This window comes from Phyllostomus discolor, chromosome 1, assembly GCF_004126475.2.
Source record: "Phyllostomus discolor isolate MPI-MPIP mPhyDis1 chromosome 1, mPhyDis1.pri.v3, whole genome shotgun sequence".
Taxonomy (NCBI): Eukaryota; Metazoa; Chordata; class Mammalia; order Chiroptera; family Phyllostomidae; genus Phyllostomus; species Phyllostomus discolor.
The window spans coordinates 94,777,259-94,794,205 of record NC_040903.2 but is presented as its reverse complement, the minus strand read 5'-3'; the positions used below and the strand labels follow the sequence as shown (position 1 = coordinate 94,794,205).

General features: G+C 35.8%; 1 protein-coding gene across 3 annotated transcripts in view; it reads right to left on the bottom strand.

The window, feature by feature from the left end:
- Positions 1–16,669, bottom strand: part of HPGDS (hematopoietic prostaglandin D synthase) — a 30,260-nt gene extending 13,591 nt beyond the window's left edge. The window contains exons 1-3 of one of the 3 annotated variants that reach the window (XM_028507412.2): positions 16,529–16,669; positions 6,761–6,902; positions 2,954–3,046 (exon numbers count right to left, since the gene is read on the bottom strand). In XM_028507412.2, coding sequence (XP_028363213.1) covers positions 2,954–3,046; positions 6,761–6,893 — 226 coding nt within the window. In that variant the 5' untranslated portion in view covers positions 6,894–6,902; positions 16,529–16,669. Of the gene's footprint in view, positions 1–2,953; positions 3,047–6,760; positions 6,903–8,234; positions 8,420–13,000; positions 13,061–16,528 lie in introns of those variants that run through there. The other 2 variants (XM_036026359.1, XM_036026347.1) reach the window with 2 other exon arrangements.
- Positions 16,670–16,947: the final 278 nt, after the last annotated feature.

The following is a 16,947-nucleotide window of genomic DNA, read 5'->3' as shown; positions in this document are numbered from 1 at the left end:
CTGTTAATCACCTCTGATAACTTATGGTCCACATGCTAGCAAGAGAAGTTTCAAACACACTTGTCCCATTTTTCAGCTACATTCCAACAAGAATCTGGGAGCAAGGAGGTGTGGGGCAGGAAGGGTAGGGGGCGATATAAAATAAAAATAATTGTCTGGGGAACTCATGGAAAGTTAAATCAGGACAGAGACCCAAAATGGCAGAGGATTAAGTGCAAGCTACACTAACCTCCTCCCAGGACCCGTGGTAATCTGGAAGTGCAACTAGATTGCAGAGAAATCATCCTGAATAACCAACTGAACACTAGCTAGAGAGAAGCCTTATAACCAAGGACAGACAGAGGAAACATAACGATGTCTCCTCACTTAGTCTTTAGGACAAGCTTTGAACTAAGCAGGCACTCAAGATCACATTAACTTCAAAGATACTATGATGCTTTCCCAGACACCCACATTTCAAAAACAACTCCTAATAAGGTAAACTCGTCAAGATACTGTGGCTAGAATTAAGAGTTAAGATATGGCATTAGGCGGCCTGAAGGAAAAGGAGGAGAAGTAGATGGGTCTAGATGAAAGTCGTAGAAAGAGAGATGGGGAGCAGAAGGGGAAGAGTGGGAAATAGAGGATTAGAAATGACTTAGGAGGAAATCAGGAAAGAAAGAAGAAACTTCAATGCCAGATCTCAAGACCAGAAACTGAGATGAGAAAAAAAGCAAAAGTGACAAATGGCTTCATACATCTGCAAGGAGACCCACATGAACATATACACTTTAGACTATAGGGAACAAGGACAAGAAGAGCAGAATTGGTCTTGTTTTATTAAATGATCAACACTTTATACATTCATGGGGATTGTGTAGAATAACATATATGCTCCCTATGTAGAAGTATGATCACTGCTATATTTGAATTTTAAGTAGATTGTTACCACTTGTGAGGTTAATAGATTAGTCATAGAATTTAAAGAATTTTAATTTAAAAGTTTTTATTTAAAAATAAGATAGAGAAACCTCTGAAAGATCACACAGAGACAAAAAAGTGCTGAAGTGATATTTTAGTGGCCACAGGGATCCCTTGAGAAATGTGGGGTCTAAACCCCAAGCTGGGCTCCCCAGCCTACAGCAACACAGCCAGGAAAGGAACTCAGATAACATTCAGCTATGAAAGACAGCAGGGTTTCTGTCTGCCAGAGAGAGATGGCTGGAGACTAAGAGAGCCTCTTAAAGCCAATGCACAAAATTTTGTTTGCAGCCACTTATCCTGGGCTCTGCCAGAGTAGGGAGCAGAGTGGACTAGAGGTGTATGAGGAGAGTCTGGGGTTGGTGGCCCTGGGGAGAGAACTGGAGGAACGGCCCCCAGGATCCCTGTGCTGAGTCATTTTCCATACCGCAGAGGCCGTCTTTCTCAGGCAGAGCACTCCTCTCCAAGTGGCACCAGCCTGAAGGGAAGCAATAGTTCCTCCTGCAGGGATTATTCTGTCCCACACTGTGGAGCTTAAACCAGGCTGCTGATTACAGTTTAAGGCTACATCACTGATTAACTTTAACTAAAGTGGATCTCTGAGACTTTAGCTGACCCTCCCCTGGAGCAGGGGCTGGTAAAAGCCAACCTTAGTGTGCAGCCAGGTTCCTTCTGCACACAAACAGGCCCAGCAGAGGAAGGTGCACACTGTGGATCCTTGATAGATTCAAACAGGTTGCCCAGGGCCAGCCACAAACATCATCTGAGAAAGACCTGCACCAGGGTCTTTAAAATCTACTTTATACATAGAAACGAATACAAAGAAAGCAGCCAAAGCGGGAAAACAAAGAAACAGATCCCAAATAAAAGAACAAGAGATTTCTCTAGAAGAACTAGATGAAATGGAGACAAGCAATTTATCAACAGAGAGTTTAGAGTAATGATTATAAGGATACTCAAAAGCATGAAAAAAGACATAGAAACCATAATATGGACTTTAACTAATCAGATCCATGTTCCCTCCTTGGGGTGAACAGCAAGATGGCACTAGAAGAGCAACTCCCTCCCCTCCCACCCACCAAGTGCTGCAAATTATGTTCAGAGCCAAAAAGAACAAGGAAGAGATACTTACACAAGGACTACTTGGAACAAGTTTCACATCCTTATACAGGTTATATTACTATCTGACTTCTCTCCATATGGACATCTTTTATATCTTTTCAAGAAGGGACTACTTAGTTCCCATCTACAAGTAAGATGGGCAATAACTGACAGGCAAGGGTGCACATGGGAATGGCACACAGAATGCTGCAAACTCTCCGAGCAGTCACTGAATACCACATGTCCACTGATGGCATGTGCTCAACCCCGGGAGGTGGGACTTGGCAAGGCAGAGAAGCTACCGCATAGGCTGCTTCTGTCACTCAGCTCCAACTGACAGAGGACACGTTTTCCCCCAAACAAAGTTTTTTGGTTTTCTTTCTCAAAAAAAGGCAAGTCCTTCAGGGATGGGATGGGAAACTCACTTTATAAACTAAAGATTGCTTTTACCTCCTGAAACTTACTTTCTCAGTAAGATTCTTTTCTACTTCCAGAGACATCACTTACTTATATTCTAATTAAACTGTTTTTTTTTCAAAGTCAGTGCCTTAATTAGAGGAGAAATAAACTGTGTTGAATCACAAAAAAAGAAAAAAGGAAAAAAGAAAAGAAAAGAAAGTTAAATCAAGACATATGGTACATTCATACTTCCCTAGCATTGATTCCATTCTTCTTTGCACTATGGTGTTCAATAATAAAGTTATTTAATGAGTACTGGATATATATAGAGATATATATATCCATGTATATCAATGTATACATGGTATACATGTATATATAATATATATATCATGTATATATGTACTATACATATGTATGTATGTATATAAAATATATATATATATGTATTTCTTCTGTTATCAAAAATCCTAAAACACAATAAACATATTACCTGTGTTTTTGGTCAAGTATCTTGCTATTGCTAGGCTCTGGTGAAGATAAACTCCATCGACTTCCAAAATGGGGATTTTGGCAAATGGAAGAGCTTAAAATAAAACAAGCAAAGAATCAACTTCCATAATAAAATTGAAAGTTAAAATACTTCCGTTGTTTACTGATAATGATAAAAACAAAGCATAATTTTATTAAAAAAATTTTTTTACATATTGATTTTTTTAGAAAGAGAGAGAGAGGAAGGGGAGAGAGAAAGGAATGGGAGAGGGAGAGAGGGGGAAAGAGAGAGAGAGAAAGAAACATTGATTTGCTGTTCCACTTATTTATACATTCATTTGTTGGTTCTTGTATGTGCCCTAACTGGTGATAGAACTCACAATTTGGGTGTATCAAGACAACACTCTAACCAACTGAGCTATCCAGCCAGGGCTACAAAGCATGATTTTAAAGTCATGGAATTCTTGAATATTTATTCTAAAGGGGACATAAATCACCTGCTAATATAATCTTTACATTTTTAAAATTTTTTAAAATAGAGTTGTTTTTTAGAAGACCTACTATAAAGTTAATGACAGAACCAGGTTTAAAGCCCAGATTTACGGTGAAACTCTATATTATATCATATATTATTTCATATACTTGTATATGCTTACCATTTAATTTCTTTTATAAAACCTTTTTTTAATGCTCTATTAATTTTTCAGGCCTTAATCAGGGGTCACATTAATTATTCTTTAAAGCCATAGTTTGAGTAATATGGAGAGTTTGACTTCTGTTGAGTTATGATTTAGAAAATCATATTTTGTATTGACCCAGCAATTCCACTCCTGGGAATATACCCTAAGAATCCCAAAACATCTGCTCAGAACAATTTATGCACCCTTGTGTTGATAGCAATGCTATGTGCAATAATCAGATTTGGAAACAGCCTAAGTGCCATAAGTAGAGGAGTGGATAAAAATCCTGTGGTATATTTATACAATGGAATACTATGCAACAGAAAAAAGAAGGAATTCCTGACTTTTGCAACAGCATGGATGGAACTGGAGACTATTATGCTAAGTGAAATAAGTCAGTCGGTGAAAGATAATATCCTATGATCTCACTTATAAGAGGAATCTAATGAACAAAATAAACTAATGAGCAAATAGAACCAGAGGCACAGAATCGTGGAACAGACTAACAGTGGTCAGAGAGAAGTGTGGAGGTGAGGACTGATTGAAAGAATATGAAGGGACTAGTCAAAGAACATACATGAAGGACCCATGGACATAGACAACAGTGTGGGAATTGACTAAGGAAGTGAAGGGTGGGCTAGGTGGAGGGGGGCTAAAGGGGAAAAATGGGACAACTGTAACAGCATAAATAAAATATTAAAATAAAGTAATAAAAAAGAAAATCATTTTTTGATGAGGGACTATTTGAACTATAGAGTAAGGCAGTAAACATATTTGTACAAATATAGTACACTCATAGCAGGTATCATATTAATATTGTATCTGTAAGTCTTTGTTTTGTAATCTGAACATATTACATTTTTGTCAGAAAGCAACATATTATAGAAATATTCTATATTAAAAATAAATAAAAATAGCATACCACATAATTATAACCATTTTAGTATTTAATTGCTTTCCCATATATATTTGAAAAAACTAAATTATAGTGTATATAATTGAGAGTTTATGCAAAAAATACAAATTTTTACCCTCTTTAAACCATTTTTGTGTTGGGTCTCTATAACTATGTTATAGTTATTTGAAACTATAACATAGCTATCCCAAACTTTAATATCCCTTTCAATTTTATAAAAATATTAATGAAATACAGCAATTCCATTTTCAATAACATAAGGAAAAGTTAAGGTAAAATAGGATACAAGGCATTCTAAAACCTTATATATAAAATGTGTAATTTGGCCCTGGCTAGTATAGCTCAGTGGATTGAGTGCAGGCCTGCAAACCAAAGGGTCGCCAGTTTGATTCCCAGTCAGGGCACATGTCTGGGTTTTGGGCTAGGTCCCCAGTGGGGGCCACATGAGAGGCAACCATACATTGATGTTTCTCTCCCTCTCTTTCTCCTTCCCTTCCTCTCTCTCTAAAAATAAATAAAATCTAAAATAAATAAATAAATAAATAAATAAAATGGGTAATGTTATATGCATTATTTCCACAACTCAAAAACCATCTTGAATTCATTATATTCACAGAGTTAAAAACCCCACATGAAAATTCTGATACTGGAAGAAATATTTGGACATTAATAACAAAGTTTCATGAAAACAGAAAAAAAATATTCTATCCTATTAGAGAAGAATTCTCTGATTAAAAAAAGTGATTATAGAGGCAATAACTTTTAAGGAGCTCATGCTTCCAAAGGGAATGTAGGAATATTGCTAATATAGCATTTATCATGATATTATTGTTATTGGCAGTATCTACTAGTGCAAGAAACTTGGGCCCTAGTATTAACTTGACAGGTGTTTAAAAATCAACTCTACCTTGCTAGGGCTGTGACCTTGGAAAAATTACCTAAATTCTGTGTGCTTATAGTTATCCCAACTATGAAATATTTAACTGAAATACTGAATATTTTATTTAATTTCTCTAGTATGCTATTATTTCCAACAGGAAATTGAAATAATAATACATTCCATGTAGGCATGCTAGAGAAATTAGATGAAGGAGAGTCTGTAAAGTATCTACCAAGTGCCAGACAGTCTTCAAGTACTCAACAGTTGTTTTCTTCATCTTCCTCTCTATGTGATTTTGTAACGATCCAGTCAGAAATATGTATATTTTACACATATAATTAATATTTAGTTAGTATTTCTAGATAACATAGCTAATAGATGACTTACAGCTTACTGAGAATGCACACCGTTTGTTCAATGTAATGATAGTTCCAATTCTTCCTCATTGTCCTGAGCACTAAGTAGCATGTTTTAATTGGGTTACCAGCCTGATTTGCCCGTTTGTTTTTTTCTCTCATCAAGCAGGTCCCAATTTTGTTTGCGTATCCACCCCTCTTTCATATAGTCACGTTCCTCATAAAAATTGATTCCATCCCCAACTCAGCGGGGCACTAGATGGTTCTAAGGTTCTTCCCATCCCCTTTCCCAATGACTGATTCAGAAATAAACACGTGACTCAGTATGAGCCAGTGAAACATGAGAAATTAGCTGAGGTCTTCTGCAAAAGTTTTTTCTTAATTCTCTGGAAACACTTGCGGCAGTAGTTTTCTCTCTCAGTCTTTCTCACACATCGTCTTATTACCACTGTTCAGGCTTCCGCGGCTGGGGCTGCAGCGCACACATTGCTCTGAGGCCCGTCATGCAGACAACACCCGGAGGCGGAAAACGGATACAGCCATCCCTTGAAACCTGTTCTACTTCTGGATTTTCAGTTACGTGATACAATTCATTCCTTATTATTTAAGCCATTTTGAGTTGGTTTTCTGCTGGAGCAGCACATCTGATCACTGACAAAACATTATAGATATCAGTAGAAACCCCATCCAACTCCAATTGCCAAGGATATTGAAATTGGTATCCCCCATTTCAGCTCTTATGACAAAACTTCATATTGGTTTGTCTGTATATTCTCTTTCTGTGATGTTTGTATTTTTACCTCTAACAGGAAATTTTCTGGGTCTTATAGCATTTAACTTGCCTGAACTGCAGTTTTTCAATATAAATCTATGTGAGATTAAAATCCTTTATTTTTTTTCATTTACCTGAGGAAAGTAAACATTCTGAAAACATATTTTCCCTACATTTTCATTAACTATCATTTGTCCTACTTACTTGGTTTGACTTCAGGCCAATCAGCGTATTCTATTCTGTGGTCATCATATTTTATATCCAAATATGCAAATATGTAACGAATGATTTCAGCTCTCCCCCTCATATTAAAATATGTGAGTTTATAGCTTGGCATTATGTAATTCTGGAAAGAGAAAAGTGGAGATATTATTTTTATAGCCCTCTAGAGATGTTTCAGCATTTTTGTTCGGGAACATTTTGAAAACTTTTATGGCATCTTTTGAGATAACTGGAGACATTAGAAGGTATTTTAAAACCAGAATTATAAATCACCATTGTAATAGCATATGGGAATGACTTGAAAGAAGATTGTGACTCTCTTTTTAAGAAGTAGATGGAACATTCCAGTGAAATAACCACATTCAAATTTTATTTATAAAAAGGCTCCTCAGTAGGAGGATATCTGCAAACTAACCTTCAGAAGATGGAGTCAAAAGTTTTTATTTTAAGATGCTTTTGTCCTGATTATAGTTACTTGTAATGGATGGTATTTGACATTTGTATTGTAGTTTGCTTTGCCGACATGGCTGAGCTTGTGAGGACAGCTGGGTAAGGATGGCAAGGGCAGGGTACATGGGACAGGAATACGAGCCAGCCATGCCAATCTGTGACTCCCTCTCTCTCCTCACCTGTGGCTTTCCCCTCTAGGAATCAAGGGCTTAGGGAAACATCGCTCTCTTTTCTTTGTCACTGATCCATGCTACAGGCTATGTTGGGCATGCAAATATGCCCTGTCTTGGGGACCACTATTGGGATGGGACAATGCGGAACATATTTCTTCATTTCCTCATTAGAGGAGCAAGGAAGAAAGAAAGCAAAGTTTCTTTTTATTTCAGAGTTTTCTAATACTAGCTATATTGGCTAGATGTAGGTCATTTTAATTTTGTGAATGTTATGTGACTTGTATAATGCTGTTTCCATTGTTGTTAAACAATTCTTTTTAAGCACTACTAGTAGGCTGTATAGTAATTTTATAATAATTGCTGAGAAAAAACATTTTCATTTGAAATTCAGTTCTTCCATTAGTTGCTGTGTATTTTTGGTCTAGTCAACAAAATTTCACTGAATTTTAAATTTCACCTTTTATAGGTAAAGATACTAATATGGATTTGAGGACTTAAAGAGGTAATACATGCAAAGCATTTAGAACAATGCTAAACACTTAGTAATTACTAGCTATTAATAATAATAATTTTGACCTGGTTCTATATTGAGAATAAACACTGTGAATACAACACACTAAAAAGAAATATAAGTATAGTAATTTCATAAACAAAAATCATAAATAACAATTATTTAAAGCCACAAATTTAAATATTTTATTCTCTACTAAGGAAGTCTTCAAAGATATTAATGGGATATTAGATAAAAAGAAAAGTTGAGCTCAAGCCTCGAAGTTCCATCTGAAATCACATCACATAAGAGGTCAAACACAAATCATAAAAATCTACATTACCAAGTTCATATTTCAAGTTCATGCATTCATGGTGTCTATCTGTGTAGAGGATGATAGAGAGAAAAAACTGTCTGGTTGCCTATCTAGACCCCCTCAGGATACAAGAAGTGAAGATCATGGTGATTCCTATGGAGTTCGTTTCTCTGGGTCCAGGTCTTCCATGTCCAGATGTGGTGGACAGGAGACGGCGCTCCTTGTTAGAAAGAGTTGCCCTAGTCATTCTGTGTCCTGTCCCACTCCCATTAGCCAGTTTGGTCTCCACCCAAGTGAACTGTGGTGCGTGCCACACATATCAACATGTGAGGGAATGTTCTCAAAAACAGAAGAATTCACTGGACTAAACTAACAAGTATTCCAAGATTTACAGCCCTAAATTCCTTTGGTGAGTAAGCATGCATACAGGAAGCTCAAAGTCAGGAACTAAATGAATTGCCCGTCACAACAACTAGAGTATTTTCAAGTCCCCTAGAAATGCTGAGCTTAGAAGTAAATAGTGGAAAAGATATGAGAGTAAAAAAATATAAATTAAAAATGTGAAGTAGTAGATTTCCTTCTGTAAATAAAGACTTTAGGTAATCATTATAAAGGAAAAATTCTTATCTAGGAAATAAAAAGCATAGTTATTACAGTTCCTTCGTCTATGTTTTAAATCTCAACCCCTTCCTCCCCCACAAATATTCAGAGTGGGGCAAGTGTCATCCTTTGTTGTGGTTTCCATTTGAAAAGCATTTTACATATTTTTTTAAACTGACTTTTGTGAATATATACGCATGACCCATGGACATAGACAATGGTGTGGGGGCTGCCTGAGGGAATGGGCGAGTACAGGGAGAGGGGGGCAAAAGGGGAAAATTAGGACAACTGTAACAGCATAAACAATAACATATATTTTTAAAAAAGAAAAAATAAATCAACTTTTGTTGCCATAGGTCAATAGTTTCAAGGCAATAAAGAAATTACACATTTTTCTTATAAACAGTTTATGTATACATAGATTCATACGTGTCCATTAAGGTCAACATTAAAATTTAAACATATAACTTTTTCTCATTTGGTCAAATGCCACACAAATATCAAAGCATAACTCCTGAATTCTGCATGAAAACAAAGGGGTTGCTCATTGTTAATTTGCAACATAATGCTATTTTATATTGTATTTCACTCAAGTAAAGAAGATGTTTTAAAACTCTTGGCATAGATTGGTAGTTATCTACATTTCTCTGCAAATATACCTTTAAATCTAAGATTTGGCACAGGTCCATGAACATCTGACAAATGCTTATCTTGCTTTCCAGAACATCCTTTCAACAGTCAGAACTCATTAATGAAGCTGTACTGGCACATCACATTCTTGTATTTACTCGTAAAATTATATTTTCAACTGAACAAAAATGTGTTTTCTTGATTTCTACATCTACAAATCCCAAACTTGAAGACTTTTGTCTTTCAGGATATATGTGCACATTTTTGTAACCAAAAAAAAAAAAAATAGAAAAAGAAATAAAATAAAATAAAATAAAATAAAATAAAATAAAGAGTAAAGGTAAATGCAGTTGGAGATATTTACTGATTTTAAAAATCCTTTTTATATTTTGTGGACCTTTTGCATAAAAACTAGCATTAGGAATTACCAGTAAATGTTTCTATGGCCAATGCAAATAGATAAGAAAATTTACAACAAAGATAAGTATAGAAGATAGTGTCTAGAATAATATATATTTTTCCCTCTTATTGCATTTAGCACTATATCTCTGTAACAATAATTTCACTGTATTGAAGAATTTATTTCATGAGAATGATGGACTAAAAGGATGGAAGTAAAATATATGCCAGCCTCCACCAAGGGATTCAGCAAAGAACAAGTTCAAGGGCAAAGGGAAGGTATGGTTGTGGAGTCACCCTTGCCACTTACTACCTAAATGGTCTTGAGCATGTCACCTGTTCGTAGCTTTAGTCTCCTCACCTGTAAAACGGTAATGTAAACATCGTGTGTAAAATACAGTGCTTGACACACAGTATAAGTTGAAAAAGAAGAGAGAATAGACACTTCTCCAAAGAGGACATCCAGAGGACTCATAGACACATGAAAAAATACTCAACCTCTCTAGCCATTAGAGAGAGGCAAATTAAAACCACAATGAGATACCACTTCACACTGATGACAATAGCCATAATGAACAAATCAACAAACAAGTGCTGGTGGGGTTGTGGAGAAAAGGGAACCCTAGTGAACTGTTGGTGGGAATGCAGACTGGTATAGCCACTGTGGAAAACAGTATGGAATTAGCTCAAAAACTAAACATGGAACTGCCTTTCCACCCAGCGATCCCACTGCTTGGATTATACTCTAAGAATCCTAAAACAAACAAGTAAAAAAGAATCCTGAAACACCAATGCAAAAGAATCTATGCACCCCAATATTCACAGCAGCATTATTCACAGTAGCCAAGTGTTGGAAGCAACCTAAGTGCCCATCAGTAAATGAGTAGATCAAAAAACTGTTGTACATTTACACAATGGAATACTATGCAGTAGAAAGAAAGAAGGAACTCTTACCTTTCATGACAGTGTGGATAGAACTAGAGAGCATTATGCTAAGTGAAATAAGTCAGGCAGTGAAAGATAAATACCATATGATCTTACCTATAAGTGGAAACTAATCAATAAAACAATCAAATGAGCAAATAGAACCAGAGACTTGGAAATAAAGAACAAACTGACAGTGGCCAGAGGGGAGGAGGATAACAGAGGGAAAAGGGGGAAGGGGCAAGCAAAGGAACATGAATAGAGTACTCATGGGCATGGACAATGGTGGGGATTGACTGTGGGAGTTGGAGGGATGGGGTTGAGGGGAGCAATGGGGGAAAAGGCAGCACAACTGTAACTGAACAACAATACATTTTAAAACATAAATAAAAACAATATACAACTAAAAGAATAGATAGTGAACTCCTCATGACTTCTTAAGAATGACAGCTCATTTCCTGAGACCTCATGATGACCTGCAGGAGACTCCTCTAGGTAAAGATGAAAAAAAAAGAAAAGAAAAGAGAATTAAAAGGGAAAGAGGGAGGGAGAAAGAAAGGGAGGTACAGTTCCTACCCTAGTAGAGAGACTCCAGCTTTGTGTGATTTGACTGAACTCAAATCCTCAAGATCATTTTCTCTAATAAACCTAACCTTCTGCAAGCACATAAAAATAAAAAAATGAAATATAGAAAGAAAATATATAATTAGGATTAGAAGCAAGATAAATTTTGCCTGGGCCAAAATGAACAGAAATGAATACAGTGAGCAGGACCCCACATTCTGAGAGGTGGGGGCCAGGCAGGAGTTTGGCTTCTTCAGAATAAAGGAGAATAAAATCGAACACACAAGGGTGGGGAGGGGTGCACTGGAGGGATGTATTATTAGAAATTAGGGTCTGGCAGCTATAAAATGTTTTAAAAGGTCATATTGCAAACCTCTGGTATAACTGATAAAGAAGAAAATATATGAAAAGTCACAAATAATTAATATTACAAATAAAAAGAGGTCATAATAGCCCTGGCTGGTGTAGCTCAGTGGATTGAGCATGGGTCTGTAAACTAAAGCATCGTCGGTTCGATTCCCAGTCAGGACACATGCCTGGGTTGCAGGCCATGTCCCCATTATGGGGTGTGCTAGAGTCAACCACACATTGATATTTCACTCTCCCTCTTTCTCCCTCTCTTCTCCTCTCTCTAAAAATAAATAAATAAGATCTTTTAAAAAATGAAGTCATAATAGCAGATAAAGCAAATCATGAAAAATCATAAGCTACCACTACAAATAACTTTATGTCACTGAATTTAAACCCTTGATGGCAAAATTTTAAGAGGTATATAAATTAACACAATCAAATCAAAGAGAAACTGACAGCCTGCATTTAACAATAACCAGTAAAGAAACCACATTGGTAATTAGTTACACCCATGAAAGATAAAAAGACCTCGATGACTTTGTAGGTAAGTTTACTGAATCTTCAAGGGAAACATAATCCTTGTCTTCTGCAAGTAGTTTCAGAGAGTTAAAAAATGGAAAAAAGTCAAATCAAAAGAGAAAGATTACAGATTAATTTTACTTAAAACATAGATATAAATATCCTAAATAACTTATTAACTACTCAAATTTAGTAGTGTATAAAAAGAAATAAAATACAATAACAAGATAGGGCTTATCCCACGAATGAAAGGTATTTCAACTCCAAAACACCTATCTGCATAATATATGAAAGTAATAGATTAAAAGAGAAAGATCATAACTTATATTATCTTCTTACTAGACGCAAATAAATGCTTTTTAAAAAATTCATAAAATTAATCACTCATTTGTGCTAAAAAAAATCTTTAAAAAAACAACTCTAAGCAAACTGGAAATAGAGAAAAACTTCCTAAACCTAATAGAGTCTCTATAAAACACTCAGAGCAAAACGTCATACATAATGGAAAGCCAACAGAAGCATTTTCTTTAATGTCAGGAATAACAAGAACTGCTCTATCACCCTTACTATTCAACATAGTCTTGGATGGCCTAGTTAACTCACTAAGATAAGGTAACAATAAATAACATAGGTAAGGAGTGAAAAAGAAAAGACAAAATTGTCCTCATTTGCAATCAAAATGATTGCCTATATTCAAAATCTAAGAGAGTCTACAGATAAGCCTGATCCTAAATTTCAAATGGAAATGCTAAGGAACAAACTAGCCAAGACAAATTAAGAGAACCGAAGGAAAGGACTGGACCTACCAGATAGCAAGAGGTAGAAAACCTTGGGATTCAGGACTAGACATACACGGGTGCATAGCATCTCAGAACCTCAGATATACATGATAGACTTGACATTACAGTGGGGACCTGAGGGGACCAGACTAAAATGGTTGTGAGACAAAAGAGAAAAAATACACTTAATTAGATACCAACTTTACATAATACATGGAAATAACTTCGGGGTAGATTATAGACCTAGATATGATTTGACTAGCCTAGGCAAATTCTAGTGTCATGTTGGCCTCTTATTTCCTGTCAGCTTCATATCTGAGCCCTTTCACTGTCATTCTGCGATAAGAATCCCATGTAGATAGGAAAAACTGCATATATTTCCTGAAATCATACAGAAACAGGACGTTAAAAAGTTGATCGTACTTAAAGATATCCTTTACACCTAAAATTAACCACTACCTTCCTTCTACTCCAGAGAAGGTACTGTGAAGTTCCTGACTCAGCAAACAAAAAGCCCTCTTAGAATTCTGTCTGAAAAATAAGATACATAGTTTCTTTAAAAAGCATATGAATAATGACTAAGAGATACCCTGGATAGAAACGTTCACATATGAACTTATATGAATTGAGCCATTGAATGCAAAAGAAGATTTAGCTTTAACAAATGCAAAGCTAGTTTAGAAATTAAATCTGTTACATGGAGCAAAGACAATGAACATGGTGTTGGAACAATTGGATATATATAGACCAAGTAATGAACCTAGATCTACCATAAGTCTCACATTTCATACAAAATTGATAAAGCATCATGAACTTGAAAGTATTGTAAAAACTATAAAACTTATAGAAAAGAACATAGGATAACAACCAGTTGGACAAAAGAGAGTTACTGGAAGAAAATCAGTTGAACATTTCTGTGTAGGTCTGTATGTAGGTTGTCTATTTTCTTCCATTGAGATGTGTGTTTGAACCTTCACCAACACCAGACAGTATTAATTGCTCTGTTCGGTAAGGCCTAGAATCAAAGACTACTTGCTTCTACTTTATTCTTCTTTTTCAAAATTGTTTCAGGTACTTCACTGCATTATCTTTCCATATACATTTTAGAATAATCTTATCTACACATACATCTTGCTGGTGGGATTTTGATGAGAACCTGTAGAAGCATAGCTTGGAGTTCTTATGGATTTGCTTTTAAAGCAAATCACTAAACCACTGCACTAAAGCAAAAATTGTGATAAAGCAAGTCACACTAAAAAATTATATGTCACAAATAAATCTTTCACATGGAAACTAATGGCATTTTTGAAAAGTTCTGTCTTAGGTATTTTCTTTCTTTCTCCAAGGCATGTAGCTCTTTTTACTTCATATAACAGTAATACATTTCAGTGTAGTAGTTTGATAGTTTATTGTAGTTGCAGTTCGATAAAATATGAACTATCATAATAAAACTATTTTATTTTAACTAAGCCAATATTTTATTTTGTACACTGTTGTAAGAGCACAGTGAAACAGTCTCAAAAAAACCAGTGTTTGTGCCAGAAAGGTGACGACAATCCAAACATAACTCTGGCAAAGCAGGCTTCCATATTCAATTATTATGTTGTGCACTTTAAAGATTTCAGCAGGTAACTAAAAAAAGGGATAAAAATTTTGGAGTAATTTTGATAGAAAACTTACAAGTAAGGAATTATTAACCATTTTATAATTCAATCCAGAACTTAAATGTTATTTATCTTATTTTATTCATGAAAGTGTTGGCCTACATGAGTGAACTCTTACTCTTAAATAAAAGGAACTTGAAACATACTTGGGAATTCTGGATACAGTTTTATGTATGCCTATGAGTTTTATTTTACATTTTATGCCTATGAGGTTTTTAAAAAAGATTATATTTATTTATTTTTAGAGAGGAGGGAAGGACAAAGAGAGGGAGAGAAACATCAATGTGTGTTTGCCTCTCACGCACTCCCTACTGGGGAGCTGGCCTGCAACCCAGGCATGTGCGCTGACTGGGAATTGAACCGGCAGTCCTTTGGTTCACAGGCCAGAACTCAATCCACTGAGCCAGACCAGCCAAGGCCTATGAGTTTTAAGTATAACAAAGTTTAAGTACTTGTGAATATGCCAATAGATCTTTGTTAACATCTTAACATGACTGGTAATAATTAGAACATAATGTTTGTACTCTCACTGTATAGACTAGAGTGTTTTGGAATACAACAGTTGGATTCAGACAGTGATCAAGTGAAATGTTATTGTCTACACAAGCATTTATTGCACATATTCTACATTGAATAACAGCAATGTATAACCCACTAACAGTTGGTGGTAAAGAATGCTGATTTCTCTCATTCACAGTGTACTTGAGCATTTCCAGTTCAGTTCTGAAAAGTTGCCAAGTGGAGTTAAATTGAAGGAAAATAGAGAAATATAAGAATTTTTAACTAAGTTACAGATTTTAATCAAACACCATATGTTTAATTTTGAATTAGCCAGGCAAGTTATCTAATTTCCTATCAAAGACCAACTAAATAATCATTTAAAACAGTTGCCTGACATTAAATCCAAAGCAAAAGGAATCATTGAAATATCTTTGGGCGGAGGGGCATGAGTTCAAATTTCTGGCCTGGGGTAAATGCCTTAACTGATCTTCAAAAACAAATGATGATAGGATGCAATTTTCAGCAACACATACGGACACTTCAACAAAATGAGCCTTAAAGTGGTAGAAAATATTACAAATAAAATACCTGGGTTTTTTGTTTTGTTTTGTTTTGCTTGCCTAAAAGTGGCTCTTCTCTCGAGGAGATACTCGTCTCCTCTACATGCAGGATCGGCATCTGACCACCCCGAGAGTAAGTGCCCCCATAAACTGTGTGTCCTAGGTGCCTCACTCGCTTCACTTGCCTCCTCCTGGTCCTGCCCCTGGTAGTGATGACTTCCAACAAAGTTTTGGCCAAAATTTACTAAGCACTCACTATGTGATAGTCACCATGCTAAGAATGTTCGATGTGTTAAGTCTTTAATTCTTCTCCACAGAGACAGGGCAAACTTGCCCACCCATGCCCATCTTCCCTCTTCCTTCCAAAAATAATAATAATAATACTCTTACACAGGGTGACCGGGAAGAATAAAATCCCTAAACTTAAAAAAAAGAAAAAGAAAGTGAAAAACTATGAAATTCTTTACTGCTTCACACATTGAAAATAGCACTTGGGAAGGTTCCGAAACAATTCACAAACCCTGATTAAGACAGGATTTTCCCTCCAGCATTGACAGTATTTCCTCTGTTGAAATCCACTTTAAGGGTCTTTTAAAATCTCTTATACTTACATTTTTTTTTTAGAAATTATCATTTGATTTCAACTTTGCCACTAACATAGAGAGGTTCCAAATGAGGCAAGATCCAAGTAAGTGAAATGGTGAAAAACAAGTAGTAAGGCAGTCGCTCAGTCACACACGGAATATGACTGTAATAAAAACAAAACCCTAAAGTAAGGAGTAAAGACTATCTCATTTATTATCTTTATAGAGGTCAATCATATCACTTACTTGAGCTGTGTCTCGGTGGAATCTCTAGTGTCTTCTACGCCCTTGTATGTGGCTGCAAATTGGGTTTATATGATAAGTAACTGATGGTCACAAGCCAATGAGAGAAGAGGCAACTTACTTCCACCTAAGTCTCTTTCATTTCTTAGATGCAATATCCCTGCCAAACAGTTCAAGCCTGCAAAGACTTCTGGTTATTCTTGGAATTTTATAGGATCTCTGTGTATACCTAACCTGACATATTTGCATACAGTTGGTAAAGTCAAATTCAATGCTGTGATGTGTGTCTATTGCTACATGCCCATTTATTTTTAAGGTCTGGTGCATGGGCTTCTGGAGAATGAGGAAGTGTCAGTACCAGTAAACCCTTTTGACAGACGTGCACATGGCTTGCTTCCTCACTTCACTAGGTCTGCTTAGAG